Source organism: Centruroides vittatus, unplaced genomic scaffold (assembly GCF_030686945.1).
Source record: "Centruroides vittatus isolate TY-2023 unplaced genomic scaffold, ASM3068694v2 contig_923, whole genome shotgun sequence".
Lineage (NCBI taxonomy): Eukaryota > Metazoa > Arthropoda > Arachnida > Scorpiones > Buthidae > Centruroides > Centruroides vittatus.
In genome coordinates, this window is record NW_027122610.1 from 925,397 (window position 1) to 941,411 (window position 16,015).

The 16,015-nt window shown below is 29.7% G+C and overlaps 1 protein-coding gene across 4 annotated transcripts in view; it reads left to right on the forward strand.

Annotated features, from left to right (window-relative positions):
- Nucleotides 1-14,346, forward strand: part of LOC136984558 (solute carrier family 4 member 11-like) — a 192,306-nt gene extending 177,960 nt beyond the window's left edge. For all 4 annotated transcript variants that reach the window (XM_067281598.1, XM_067281600.1, XM_067281599.1 and 1 more), the window contains 5 exons: nucleotides 2,505-2,670; nucleotides 2,754-2,927; nucleotides 3,005-3,200; nucleotides 11,654-11,823; nucleotides 11,924-14,346. In XM_067281598.1, the coding sequence (XP_067137699.1) occupies nucleotides 2,505-2,670; nucleotides 2,754-2,927; nucleotides 3,005-3,200; nucleotides 11,654-11,823; nucleotides 11,924-11,990 (773 nt within the window). In that variant the 3' untranslated portion in view covers nucleotides 11,991-14,346. The remainder of the gene's footprint in view (nucleotides 1-2,504; nucleotides 2,671-2,753; nucleotides 2,928-3,004; nucleotides 3,201-11,653; nucleotides 11,824-11,923) is intronic.
- Nucleotides 14,347-16,015: the final 1,669 nt, after the last annotated feature.

Below are 16,015 nucleotides of genomic sequence, written 5' to 3' on the forward strand. Positions count from 1 at the left end.
ATCTATAACTAAATACAGGTATACCTCGAGTTACGTCGTTTTGAGTTACGTCATTCTCGAATATACAATGTTTGTCAAAAAAGTATATGGAAAAGTAAAAATCAAGTTTAAGTCATTTTATTCGACTTTACATTCGTCCGCCACAAATATTGAAGTTGTAATATCACTAGAAAAGCATTAAAAGCACATAAAATCATATTAAAATATTACATTTACAGTAAATGTTAATATAATCATCATAAATCCTAGAGAACGAAACATGAAAACATCTGTGTTTCTGTGTTGTCATCTTAGTTAGCGGTCTTTAAGTGCTCATTATTGGCGTTCTCCACCGTAGTTTTGACTTACGTCGCCTCTCCTGGAACCAATTACCGACGTAAGGTGAGGTATACCTGTATATAAAATGCATTCACTTGATAGAGAATATAGATCCAGTGTATTTTAAATCTAAGTACAAATAGATTCTTAATAATAAATCTATTTTATTTTCACAATTTTAAGATTAATTTTTACAAACGATTTATATTTAGTCTTAAAAGTTTTAGAAATACTGATCATTAAGCTCTAAACAGTATTGGTCTAATGGTATTATTTAACTCTTCTAGTACTTGGGGATATTTAAGAATACTTGTCAATTACAGTATATCTGAATTTGCCAAAGTCCAGCAACACAAACATTTTGAATGTTAATATTCATAATAAATTCACATTGTATGATTGTTTTGTGCTGAAAGTGACAGTAAACTGTAAATTTTTTGCAGTGGATAAGTGAAATAGAAAATTGTACATAAAAAAAATAATAATTTATATAACTCATCATACATGATTATCAAGTCATAAAATTCCAAATGGGTAAAGACAAGCTGGCAGTCATTGGACATACCTACCAATGCCAATGATTCCAAAACAATAATCATTATTAACTGAGTTCGGAGATGATTCTAAAGATGGAATAATAATATAAGTTTGTGAATTTGAGACATTTATAATTTGTTACTTTGAGATATTTTTGAACAAACATTTAACACTTCTTTGAAACATTTTTCATCATCATAGGTGTTATGGTATTTGTGTCACTCTTTTGAAAATAATCAAGGTCACCACATAAGCAATCACTCTATATTTGATATTTCTGAAGCATCGAAGATCCCTAGGAAGATAATTTTGACATAATGTGCAAATGAGATAGATATGATTGAATCTGCTAAGAAATCACTCAATACCTTCAAAACTAACAGTACATGACAGAGAAAGTGCTGAAACACTGAATTGCACTTCAAGGGCAATTCATCATTGTCTTAAATAACTCAAGCTCTATGTAAGATTATTGGGACCAGTAAAGTACATATAACACTATACAAAAATGTGTTACTACAATTGTGCTAATCATAACAATGAATCCCACACATCTATTAGCATGGTATCAGGATCATTTATCTTGAACTATAGACCAGTGGAAAACTGTGCTTTGGACCGATGAGTCATAGTAAACAATCTACCAGTCATTCAGAATATGGTAGGTATCAAAATAATGGTACCTTCTGGAGTATATGATTTGGACAGTAAAGTTTAGTGGAAACAGCATAATGGTTTGGCTTTGACCCATATGTTATTTTAGACAAAAGTATGAATGTTGGGCTTTATATAGATGTCCTGGATAATTATGCACTACCAACCTTGCATCAATACTTTGGAAATCTTTATCATCAGAACGATACATGTCATACTAGTTGTGTTGTAAAGGATTGATTTGAGGACACGAAAGTCAAAAAGATAGACTGACAACAGTCCAGAATCCTGGAATGAACTGTATTTTTCAGTACATGAGCAGAGAGATTGCTCTAAACAAAGTTCATCTGATAGAACATATTACATATTGCCAGATATTTTAGAATATTTAAAACTTTTAGCAGATATGACACAAAGATTTTTGGCCATCATATAGGCAAAAGATTCCAGCAAATAATATTAAATCATTTTCTAATGCAGATTGTTGAAATGTAGGGTCCTGATATTAACGATAGGACAGTGTATACTGACAAAGGAAATTTTTATAATTTCCATGTATATTAATTGAATAATGATATAATTTAAGAGAAAATATTCACTTAAATAGGTAAAATTTGATAATTTATAAGACTTTTAAGTAAAATTATGTATTTATAAGTACTTACAATCAGTGTCGTAACTAGGCAGGTGCAACAGGTGCATCTGCATAGGGCCCACTTCGAAGGGGGGCCCAAAATGCATGTATTTTGTTTTATTATTTTTCAAAATCTAATTAATTAAGCGGCCTAACTGAAAATTCTTGCACAGGGAACAGGAATGGCTAGTTACGGCACTGCTTACAATTGCTCTATACTAAATTTTTTATTTTTAGAAATATTTTAGAAGGAATAAGTTTAAATTTAAAATAAAATTGTTTTATATTCTTCATTAAAATGCAGTTATATTTAATTGAATCTATGTATTTCTGATACAATCCATTTGATAATTTTTTTCAGCTGAGCAATTTCGTTACAGTGAAAAAAATGTTTTTGTTCGAGCTCCGGTAGAAGAACTACCATGGACGGCAGCAGCTGCAGCTTTTGGTTTAGGATTTGCTTTATCACTTCTTTTTTTCATGGACCAGAACATTTCTGCAGCAATGGTTAACAATCCATGTAATAAGTAAGTTGATAGGATTGCTTTTAATTATAAAAATAAATTTATAACTTTTTTGTAAGTTAAATCTGATAATTATTTAACAACAGACTGAAAAAAGGAACTGCCTATCATCTAGATCTCCTTGTTGTGGGAATTATTAATGGGTTCCTCTCTATATTTGGATTACCATGGATGCATGGTGTATTACCACATTCACCTATGCATGTACGTAGTCTTGCTGACGTTGAAGAAAGAGTTGATCAAGGACACGTTTATGAAATGTAAGATATATTTTTTTAATAATCGGTTTGTTTTGTATTACATTCTGGTATTAAGATATTAAAATTATATCGTATAGTATCGTGAGGGTTCGAGAAACAAGAATTACGGGAATTGTATCGCACATATTGATAGGATTATCGATGTTACTATTACCTTATCCATTAGTCTATATACCAACTGCCGTTCTTGATGGACTGTTTCTTTACATGGCCGTTACTTCTTTGAATGGTAATCAAATGTTCGAAAGAATAACATTACTATTTATGGAGCAGGTCAGTATATTTAAATTATTAGTGGCATTACATAGGAATAATATTAATAATAAACAGAATATTAAAATAATTTGGCATAAATGGCTAAGATTTCCAGCTTCTCACATTGTCTGATCCAGAGATTATAATGAAGCAAAAAACAGAAACAGACAAAAAACAATTGCAAGTGTTTATCTGAAAAATGTATAAAAATAATTAAGGAAACAGCAAAATATAAATGCTAAATTTCTTCTTTTATAAAGATTTTATTAAGGTTCTTAATGTCAACTAAAAATGGACGAAATAAATTCATAGGGAATAAAAAAATAAACTTTTTTAATATTTATTCTTACAATAAATATTAAAACACTTATCAAACCAAATTTTTTTTAATGACTTGATTTCATTTGTTTAAAATGATTTTACAATAAACTTAAGAATCTAAAAACTAATAAGTATCTTTATTAAATAAATTTTAAAATCATGTGCCTTTTTTATTTTAGTTTGATTTTTTATGATTTTTTATGTAAATTGGATAATCTTTTTATTTCTGTAATAATTTAACTTTTTAAATATTTATAGTAAGAATAAATATTATTAATGTCAAATTGAAAACTAAAATATTATTTAGTTTTGGTTTGACATTAAAATTTTTTTAATAAAGATATTTTTACATTCTGCAGTTTTTGTAAAATCATTTTAAACAAATGAAGTCAAGTCAAGAAAAAATTTTGTTTTGGATTGATGAAATGAAACAACAAGGAAAATCTGCTGACGGTAGGTTCCTTCAGCAGGTTTCTATAGGGTATTGGACAAATGAAGTAAACCTGAAAAGCTCCTCCTGATCAGCAGATGAGGCATAAACTTGAGACCAATCATGTGTGTTAGTGGTTTTGTTCACTTGGCCACTGATGGACTGAAAAGAAATTGTATTTTCTGAAATTTTTTAGTTTTGTTTTTTTCAAAGTAGAACAATAACATCATAATGTTCAAAATATTTTATAATGTCAATCAGTAGTGCACTCACAATTCAATCTTGAGGAGCTGAGATAAAAACAGATAAAAACTGAGTTAAACAGATAAAAAGTTTGTAATGCAAATTCAATAAAGTTTCCACCTTATGTAACTGCTATTTCATAAGTAATATAGAAATGGAAGAAGATACAACACAGTATAAATAAAAAATAAATTTTAATTAAGAAAAGAAACTTGATTTTTTTTCTAATTAAAATTTGTTTGAATTAATTCTAAATTATACATTTTTTGCACTTCCTCCAACCTTTTTATTTCTATCTTTTGTTTTTTTCAGTATATTGAATATTGATGCATCCTATGGAATACGTTTTAAATTTGCTGTTTAGAACAATTTTAAGATTCCATTATTCTATGATTGAGGAAGACAATCTGTAATTTGTTGAAAGTACTTGTAGTATCATTTCAAGTAAAAAATAATAATGCTAATAAACAGTATTAATATAATTTTTTAAAGTTTTTGGCATTGCAAGTAGCTTCAAGCATTTTGTAATTAGGAAAATATTTTTGGAAAATTTTCTAGTGTTTAAATTCAAACAAGTGCTTCTTGTCCTTAATTACTCATATAAGTAGTAGGCAAATGACACATACTAATCACAAAAACTGTCAAGTAAATAATTTTACAAATTTATTAATACTCATCTTTTATAAGAACTGCAATTAGTTGGGTTTTTGATATAAATTAAATTTTAAGATATGTTAGAATTTATTTTAACGCCAGGATCGGTCATGGAAGCATACAGTTTTATTATTACCTATGACAGCAACAGAAATTATTCTGTTTCCCCGTTTATACAAGTCACTCGATAACTGTATTGCTGCGGTAAATAATTTTTCTTTCGATATTACTCGAAAAACACTAACTTACCTAAAAAAATTACTTATAAAACTTAATTTGCCTGAAAAATTACTTATAAATACAACAAATTTAATTTACTTGACAATTTTTGTGATTAGTATGTATCATTTGCCTACTACTCATATATTATGTCTTTGTCCACTTTGTCTTTCTTCTGAACTAGGACTTGTTATACTGAGGGAAGTGAATTATAAAATTTCTAGATAAAACATTTAATGTAACAGGGTTATGTTACATTAAAGGTGTTTTACCTAGAAATTGTGTGATTCACTTCCCTTGGTATAAAAAGTCCTAGTTCACAAGAAAGTCCAAAGTGGACAAAGACATAAAGGAAAACAAACACTAGAAAATATATTTTCTTTGCAGGGTATCAGGGTCCTTTGGCCCCCCTCTGTGTGCACCAGTGATGTCAATAGTAAATTCTAATGTATTCCATGGTTGTTTTAGATATAATAACAAACCAAAAATAAAGGTTACAAAACAAAGCCTTGCTAAGATAACTACTAATGACAGATTATACAACAGTACACTTATAACAAACAGCAGTAACAGTTAGACCCACTGACCAGTTCCCTTCTCCACATGTCACATTACAAGGATGGTTAAATGGTGTTGGCTCAGTTGGCTCAGCAGAGCTCTACATTCAAAGTTTAAAATATTAGAATTAAAACTTATATTCAAGCAAAAAGGATGTTGACTTTCAATAAATTCATTGAGGTATTACATGTTTGTTTTTTTTGGTAATTGAATTATAGTCAAATAGATTTTGTATTGATTTAGATAAAATGTTATAAAAATAAAATCAATGTTTTTAAAACATTTTGTATCAACTTGATAAAATTGTGTTTACACAAAAAAAGGAATTTATCAATTCTATGTATTAGACTAATAATTAAAAATATTCATTTAAAACTGAGCATGTTTCCATGATAAATGTGAAAACTAAAAGATAGCAATTAACTACTGTACATAACAAATACTTTTTATGATTGGTTTGTGATTAATGAGAAAAGTTTATTTTTTAGTAATATTAATATACATAAATGTCAAAATAATCATCCAAACATATTTATTAGGAATATTTACTATTACATATTGCACTTTTTAAGTTTATCAATAGACATGGAATATTAATCATATAATTTTCAGTAATTCATATAAAAATTGAGTTTGGTAAACTGCAAAGAGAACAGACCGAGTTTAACCACAGGTCTGCCAAATAAATTTCTTACCAAATAGTTGTTTAAAACTTAATCAAAAATTTGAATTTTTGAATAATTAATACAGTTCCAATTTAGAAAAATCATAATTGACCCTTGAATCAAACCTTCAAAATCCAGAGGGGTATAAACTAGGAATTGCAATACTGGTAAATGGTTTACCAGCAACCAGGTAAAAAAAAGCATCAGTAAATATACCAATAGATTCAGTAAAAAGTAGTTGGGTGCTAAATATTTGGCTTCAATAATGTTTTGAAACCAAATATTTATTCATATACACTTTCACACATATATTTTTACATATTAAAGACAGAAACATCAAAGTTTTTATATAGACCATAAAGTAGTTTATCATTTATCTTTTAAATTATTATCTTACAGTTCTTTACAATATTCAATCAATCAATCTTTATTATTTGATATAACTTTTGTTATTACAAAGGGGATTAAAAGAACATTATTGTTTTAAGGTAGCTACCTGAACAAAGAAATTGTATAATTTATACAAAGTTAGTTTGGAAAAATTATCACCGAGTATAATTTGATAACAAAAATCAGACGGCAGAGTAGCAGCTCGGGTATCCAAAGAGAAGTTACAAGAATTGAGAAGGTGTTTTCTCATATCCATCACTGCTGATCCACAAAAAAAATGCTCTGAGTCGTCCAAGATATTAATTGATTTGCCATTTAGGTTTATGGAGAACCTATTTAGTCTAAATTGTGCATCAAATGACTTTAGTTTATAACTCAAATCAGACAATAAATAAGGCATTGGACTCCACATTCCATTAAGGAAGATTTCACTGTTCCAACCTCTTTCAGTCAAATATTGAACATCCCTAAACCAATACAGGTCTCTCAATCGTCGATCACAGTCCAGAAAGAACAGACTCTCAGTTAAACACATATAGCTATATGACAATCCTATATTATTTAATAATCCTTTAGCGATAGCAGGCCATGGCTTCAAAAAAGAATTACCATCCATCTTTGAAAGTCTTGTATATGTCAATTTTCGATAATTGTCTTCCGGGAGGTCAACTAGTTTCCTCCAAAATCTAAACAATTTTATCACCAATCCAATTGCGAGGGGAGGTCTTCCCAATTCCATTCTCAATGCAGACCCCGAGACAGATCTGTTAATATGGAACACCTGCTTAAAGTAGAATAACTGTATCGGTTCAAACTTGTCCACTAAAAGACCGCCCCAAACCGGGAAAGCATAAAACATACTTGGTCGACAATATTTAAAATATATTACAGCACTAAGCTGGAAGTTCAGCAATTTGTTTCTTTATCCGTAAGGCTTAGAGTACAATAATGATTTTATAGTTAAATGTGATTGCTAGCAATGTCCACTTTAATCACAGCAACTAAAACATTACAACATGCTCTATTTATCAGGCAATGAAACTTTTGTTTTTCAAAATAGGAAAAGGAAATTCAATTGGTCATAGAACACTAGATTGTTTAGTTGTTGACTTTGATGATTGTTTGGAATCAAAATTTTAAAAATACCAATAATAAGTAATCAATAAATTTGCAATGTGTAACCATAGTGGCAACCATACTAAGTTCTTATATCTGGAATGCCAAATTATTTTAATAATTTAATATAATCATAAAACATAACATCATAATTGAATGCATATTAAATATTACTTAAGGTTACCAAACAAATATTCTTTATTTTAAAAATGTTTTCAGCTTACTTTGAGTCATCTTCAGTTAAGAATGGTTTTAAGCTTTTCTTAAAGCTTAAATCAAAATGAATATATAACAACAGGCTTCAGAAGTGGAAAGGAACAAACTGTTTAAATTAAGTTTTAGAATGTTATTATTCAAATTTTAACAATTATGTAAAATTCCAAAATTTTTAAAGCTTCAACAATTAAAATAATATTGAAAATCAAGATTAAAAAATTAGAACTTTAATGTTCCTAATTTTGTTTATTACTACTACTACTTTCTTAAGGAAAGCAGAATAAATTTGATATGCAGAGTCGCCATAAATAACCAAGTATGGTTATATCTAAATTAATAAGTTCTGGAAATGGGGATTGGACAAAGGTCCGGGTAGCATGACTGGCAACATGACTGCACTGTCAGCGAGAGCTGGAAGTTTGAATTCCACTTCAGGCTAATTCTTTACTTCCAAAACTTTCTAAATTAATTATTAAGATATTAATTTAATTTAGCAAGAGATGGCACCTAAAAACTGTCTCCAGTGCCAAATTATTTAGCATTTAATTAATAATAGTTGAGTGATTACTTCACAAAATATGTTTCAGTGATTTGTCAATTTGAGTTGCTGCCAAGGAAGCTTGATCACTGCACAGTGTAATAATCTTTTTCATGAAAATATTAAAAGATTCATTTTAAATTCTCTATAAATTTCATTTCTCAAATGTAAAGATATTTTAGAGCCTATTTACACAGTATACTGAACAATGAAAAAGTTTACTAAAGGAATAGGTTGTTGAGTAAGTCAGTGTATTTTTGTCAGCATAAAAATGAGTTAAAAATTTCATTACTACTACCAAGTGATCAACTTTGACATTCCTATTATCTAATCTAATGTAAAAAATCAACTGCAACATATTCTAAAGAATTTTTCTTCTACTTTCTACACTATCCAAATGAGTTGTTAACCTGAAAGGAGACCCTCAAGTATTTTATGTTATTTACAATTGCTAATTTAATATTCATATACGGGTAAAACCGGTCTAAAAGGGAACCATGGAAAAATTGTTTGGAACAGAGCGATTTTCTATGTTAAATTCTACTGCTGTGTTTAAGCTGGAAACTTGTTCAATGAGAAAATGGAAGAGATTTTGGATATGAAGAATGTAAAATTAAGATTCCATTTGCAGACAAGTTAAATTGCTATCAGGTTTAACAGTTGTCACAGAGCATGACAAAATTTCTGTATTCTGAGGATGATTTTGAATATTGTCAAAGAAACCAGATCACATGATGTGGGGACATATGGATGCAAAGTCTTTTGTTAATATTAATTTTTGTTGGGATTGTTATAGGTACAACGCAAAAGGAAAAACACATACACGTGTTTACCGAATAAAATGAATAAAACAAATTTAATTTTGCGATATATGCAGATATATATATATATACAGATTCTATTTGGATTTCCGCTGTTTCTTTACTCATTACAATTATCCTCGGTGATGTTTCGGCATTACAGGCAATCCAGGTAGTTGGTCTTATCCCAACTCCAAACCGACAATGATTTGTATCTAGTAGTCTCTTGCGTGATTCTTAATCTAACTTAATCTAATAGAAGGTAGATAGAAGAAGGGGAAGTAAGAAGAATAATAGGATAGGGATACCCTATTTTAATGGCAAGTAGTCCCAGTATTGCTTTGCCTCGACTTCCGAGTCTTGAACGTTATGATGTTGGTATTCTTGCAGATCGGCTGTCTGAGGGTTCTTCTCCCGATATATCAATAGACTTCCTTCTTGACCCGTTTTCTACGGTCTCCTTTCTTACGGTGCTCGTCGGATTCTACTCAAGAACTTTGACGCCACACGTCCGTCACCTCTCGTGTCTGGCCCAAGAATGTCCACTCGAATCTCCTTTTCCCCTCCAGCCTCGTTGCCGTCTATTGTCTCTCCTCTACCTCCTGGTGGGCTAGGGGTAAGTCCGAGTTCTTGAAAGTTCGAGACAAAGGGACAAAGAAAATTGGAAGGAAGGATAAATTTATAGAAATATAATATAAATTAAACCTAAAACTGTACAGAAATAAGAGGCGTACGGCCACAGGATTAACCAGGGCCAGAATCAAATAAGTTTCTGAGAATTAAATTTTCTACTTGGAATAAATTTGATTAATTTGGATTGAGCCTAGTAATACAAAGTTTTTTACATATTTAGAGGTGATTTTATTATTTAAAAAAACAAACATATCTGCATACATTAAATCTCTCATAAAGGATAAAAAGAAAAAACAAATATTGAAACCTGTCAAAACAATTTGGTATGATGCAATTCCTGTTCATACAAGTTTCATTGTAATAGCCTACCATTTATCCAACCTTTTTCATTTTGAACCATTTCTAAAAATCATTATTTTGCTTTTATATTAGTGAACTTTTAAATATATTTTCAAAATAATAATCTTAAATTCTCTGTAAACCAATTGATGTGAAGGAAAAAATGACTATCATCTACATAATGTAAACTATTAAATTTTTTTTTTCATTTAATTCTAGACCATCATCATCATTTGTAGATGATAGCATTGCTGGTAGATCATTTATAAAGAGTAAAAATAACATAGGATTGAATGGGTTCCCTTGCAGAATTCCTACTTCAATTAAAGAGAGTTGGAGTTTGCCATATAATTTACCAAATAAACAATTTAAATGATTCAATTAAAAATAGTTAACAATATTTACACAATAAAAATACATAAAAGAAACTGGACATGACTGAAAGTGAAGCCATTTTAATGTATTTTTTGCAATTAAAATGATATAGAAAGTTCTCCACAAAAGATAAACAATAAATACCTATTACTAACTCGATCTGTAAGATTCAAGTTAAATTGTCATCTTACTAATAACATTGATCAATTTTTAAATATTAAATCAACTTCTCAAATCTTTATCAACAAACAGAATTACTCTTCCTTTTGCATGACCTAAACAAGAGATACAAGACATCAAACAATGGCATTTCTCTAAGATATGATTATTGGAAAATGGCCTTTCTTTCTAAGTTTTTACCAATCCAACTATTCTGTAATTATTTAACTTCAATTTCTTCAACATCTCTTGTTTTAACATTTATCACAAATTATTTAACTTTAAATCAATATCCAAATCTTGAATATTCTAAAAGATTGTCTTAAGAATTATCCATCTCATTATTTTTACTTCTGTGTTTTCTTCTCATTGCTAATAAGAGAGATCAAATAAGTACAATGTTTATTCTAAACAATTATTTATTTCAATTAATTTCAGAAGGTTTTTATTATAAATAAGAATTTCAATCTTCTCTTTTATTTTTCAAATGAAAAGGTAAAAGAGATTTTCTGCATATTCTACAATTTTCACATAAATTGTTATAATATAGAAGATGGGCACAAAAATCCATCATTCCTACAGAAAGTTAATCATATGTTCCATTTGTTAAATCGGCCATTTTTCATGTTATTTTACTTGAAACAAACAAATGGAACATACAATTAATTTTCTATAGGAGTAATTGGGTCTTTGATTCCATCCTGTATATATATTTTCACCACATTAAATATACTGTAATTAAGATTTTAAATATACTGTAATTAAGATTAAAAAAGTTGGAGATAATTAATTATATTCTATTCAAAATATTTCAGGCAGCTTATCCACCTAATCACTACATAAGACGATGCCCGCAAAGAATGATACATTTGTTCACTTTTTGCCAAGTTGTCCAATTATCTCTGATGTGCTTTTTTGGATTTGCTCCTTGGCCATATGCTAAAATGATGTTTCCCGTCGTCATTTTACTACTACTACCATGTAGGTAAGTACAAAAAATAATACTTGTGAATTGGTAAATGTCGCATTCGGTACAGTTAGAGAAAGATTTTATATATTCTGTAATTACTTCACAACTTTTCCAGACACAAAATTGTACCATTAATCATCAACAAGAAGTATTTAGAAGCTTTGGATGGAGTCCATCAATGAAATGTACAGACAAACCAAAATAAATAATGACTGTATGGTGATAAAGTCACCACAGATCCAGTTACACTCCTGGTCCCTGTAGATGACATCACCCATCCTTCTGCTCAACAAACCAGAGGAAAAAACTGCATGCACGCTAGACAAACCGATGTCGGTCAGAACGGACGTTATATCCGAGAGGAGACGATCCAGATGTACCATAGACGCAAGCGTGTCGACAGATATCTGCTCGGGCATGCAGGTCTTTCCTCAGAAAGTGTTGTTGGTTACATATTGGATTTTAATTATGTTTGTAATCGGGCCAATTCGTACGAGATGAATCTTTTCTCGAATTGCAATAATGCAATACTAGTATAAAACAAAAGTAATCATCTGGTTTCGGTTTTATATCTACCCCGTTTTAAGTGTGATACTATTTGATGCGGCCACATTTTTTATTTCACTACTTAAAAGTTTACTAAAAGCTGCCACTTTCGAATCGGTTTTTGTTAGGTTTACCTATAAATTTCTTTAAAAAACAAAAAAAAAAACACATTAGAGTGCCGGAAATTACGACGATTTATTTACATAACTGACCCTAGGTGCCATTGCGTTTTAGTGCATCGAAGTGTTCGTCGTATCGACTCTTTTTCTTATAAAAAAAAATTAGCAAATCTGGAATCTTAAAAAAAAAAAAAAAAAATTCTTCGACTGTTACCGGTGTGGATATCATAAACTGCCTGTTCCAAATAATATTGTTTTGTATTTTTTACCTCTGATGCTGGGAGTTGTGAAGGCAAGCAAGCGTACAGTCCGTCCCATACTTTGAACAATCATGCAATTATCCACAGCGCCGGCTCCAATTCTGTCCTCATCCAATGCACTGTGGGTTTTGTTGCCGTTATGTACAGTATATATACTTTGTCTTACGATTTTTAATTATGAGGACACGCTAAATAATGAATGCTTATTTTAATAACTATTAATCCTGTTCGAAGGATCGGGAATTACTTGGTTCCAACCATCACGGTCGTAAGATTTCAAAAAAAAAATTCATTTTTTACTTAATTTAGCATACAAAATATTATTACTAATTACTATTATTATTATTTAATGCAAGCATTCGTAAAGATGCCTAATGCCTGTTATTTCATTATGGCTCTGTAGATATTGCATATCATTTTTATTCGATTCTATTACATCACAACTGCTTATTACATTTATTGACATTAGAAAAAAATAAGAAAAAAATATATATATTACATACTGCAGATATACATGCAATGATTACGAAAATAATTTTAATACGGGTGCATCATGTATAGTGGAAAAAATGTATTATTGTCTGTCAGTTAATTCTTCTTGTCTTTGCTTAAATATGTGTAACGTAGCTTCTGATGACAACCTAATTTTTTATTTACACACACACACACACACACACACACACACACAAACTATTTTTCTCTGGCCTTTATGTTGTTATAAGTTGCCCCTCTGGTCAAACCTGTCGATGATGTTTAGAGTGAAACCGTCAGAATATTTTGACTAAAAAAAACGATTAATTATAATCTAGCTGTGGCCTTGTCATGAGATTTGTCCTTAAAAATTCTATAATTTATGCAAAAAAATATTTAAATTAGACATATAATATTATATTTACATAAATATATACATATATAATATATATATATATATATACTTATACATATAAATATTTAAATAAGATCGAAGAGTAATATAGAAATATTAGTTAAAAATAAACAAAATAAATAAAAGTTTTAATTATTAAATGTGAGAAATTCTAAAAAAGATTTTATCTTAAAAGATATTGCCGTGTTATCGATTATATTTATTTATTTTGTATAGCGACGAATTACAGACCGACGAAGGTCTTAGTTGGAAAGGCACAATTGCATACCAATGGATAAAAAAAAATAATTAATTAATTAAAATAAACCAATTGTAAATAGTTGTTTTTGGAAAGTAGGGATATTTTTAAAAGATGCAAAGCTGCTATGTTGCGGCTGGAAATTATACTGTTGAGAGTTTGTCGAGTTAGTTCAAATCAAAAGATATTAATCTTATATGAAGTAATTGTTTCCCATTTGAAAATTTTACCGTACGTTACTGTTACATTTACTATTACCTATGTTTAAGATGAAGAGGAAGGAGAAAAAAGTATCTTTTTATTGTGATATGTATAAAACAAAATGCAGTTTCTTAACAAGTTTATTAATATTATACATTATTTTGAGATGTGCAACAAGCATGGAATTAGTGTGTTGCATGTAACAACTAAGTTAGTATGGAAAAAAGAGGAAAAAAAAAAATCAACCAACGGATGACCATGACTTTAGATCAACATATCAAAACCCAATTTAACAATGACACAGAATCAAGAATGAAATCTTCTACATAATCTCTTTGACACATTGGAGGTGCTTTGTTTATATATAATTTTATTTATTAAACCAATACCAAAATAAAGCATGGGCCCCGTCTTATAATATCCCATAAGTCCAAAATTTTCGTTTGATTGCTTTTGTCGACAAAAACTCCTTTAATTTATTCTTAACTAATTATACCGACATAACAAAAGCAAAAGATAAAAGTAAATGCAGTTTAAGATTTCCCCGCATCTACTTTGCTATATATATATATATTTAAAAAAAGTAATACATATATAAATATATATTGGCTAAGCTGGTACAACGACCGGTCGTATGAAACGAAAGAAATTTTCAAAAAATTAAAAAAAAAGGGCCGTTGGTCAGTCAGTCGGTTCGTTTGGATCCGGACCGAATTTCCCGCAAGAATGCGTAACTTGGCAGATAGTTTACGCCACGCTCTCGACATTTCAGTAGCAGTAGACAGAATATAAACAGTAGACATAACTTTTCATCATTTGCTCAAAGACGTTCGATGTCTTAGACACTATTACATGTCGATCGGAAGAGATTTCAGTGCAATTTAGCAATACACCAAAGAAATTCTATGGCTTGTTGACTCTTGCGTCACCGTGGCACAACCGTAGACCTGGTTGACTGCCAGTAGCCTAGCAGATAGAGATGAACAAACACTTCCATATTGTTACGCTACAGCGAGTCAACATTGTGATAATTACATAGTTGTACCTTAGTCTTAGTATGTTTTTTGTATGAGTTGGAACGGCTGTTCGGACGCATTGTTGGAACTGTTCGGACGCATTGTTGGAACGGCTGGAGGCAACTGTTATAGAAAATTATAAATAATGTAAATATTTTAGATAGTAAAGAACCACTAATTCTTTGTTTCCTCCAGCAAGGTAGTGCTCAAATAATCACATTAATCCTATATGTGTATTGTTTTTACACCTCCACCTTCAGTTAGGGAAGAGGTGATGTTGGTGTTGTGAATATAGTTTTAGTAGAAGATATGGCGATAATATAAATATATAATTATGAGGATAGGTTTATTTGTATAAATGGACTCATCCCAAAAGAATGAATAAAACAAATATTTGCAGAACTGTTGTGTCCTTTCTTCGAATAATAATCCTTAAACAACACTTCACTTTGATTAAATTTTCCAGTACTAACAAAGAAAACCCTTTTTATTAAAAGATTGAAGGCAAAGTCTATTGAAACAGCCACATTTTATTCAATTTTATGTTTCAAAATACTTTCTGTAATGATGTGACCTTTTTTAAGGCTACTTGGCTGCCAAAAAAACTATTTTGGCAACCAAGTAGCTGTATAAAAGGTCAGATCATTATGGAATGTATTCTGGAACATGACAGTGAATAAACAGTAACTTTTTTCTGTAGACTTTGTCTTCACCGGGATGGTAATTTTCATATTAAAAGACTGAAATTTTACAAAAAAAGAAAGAAAACTACTTATGTTACATCATAACTTTCTTCCAACATTGTTTAATTAAAGCATAATTTTTCTGTAGAGGACAGCAAGAAAACATTAAAAAAATTGAGTTTGAGCACTTGTTATTGTTAATTCATCATTAGAAAGATTTTAACATTATTACATCCATCTTGTTGACAATAATAGACA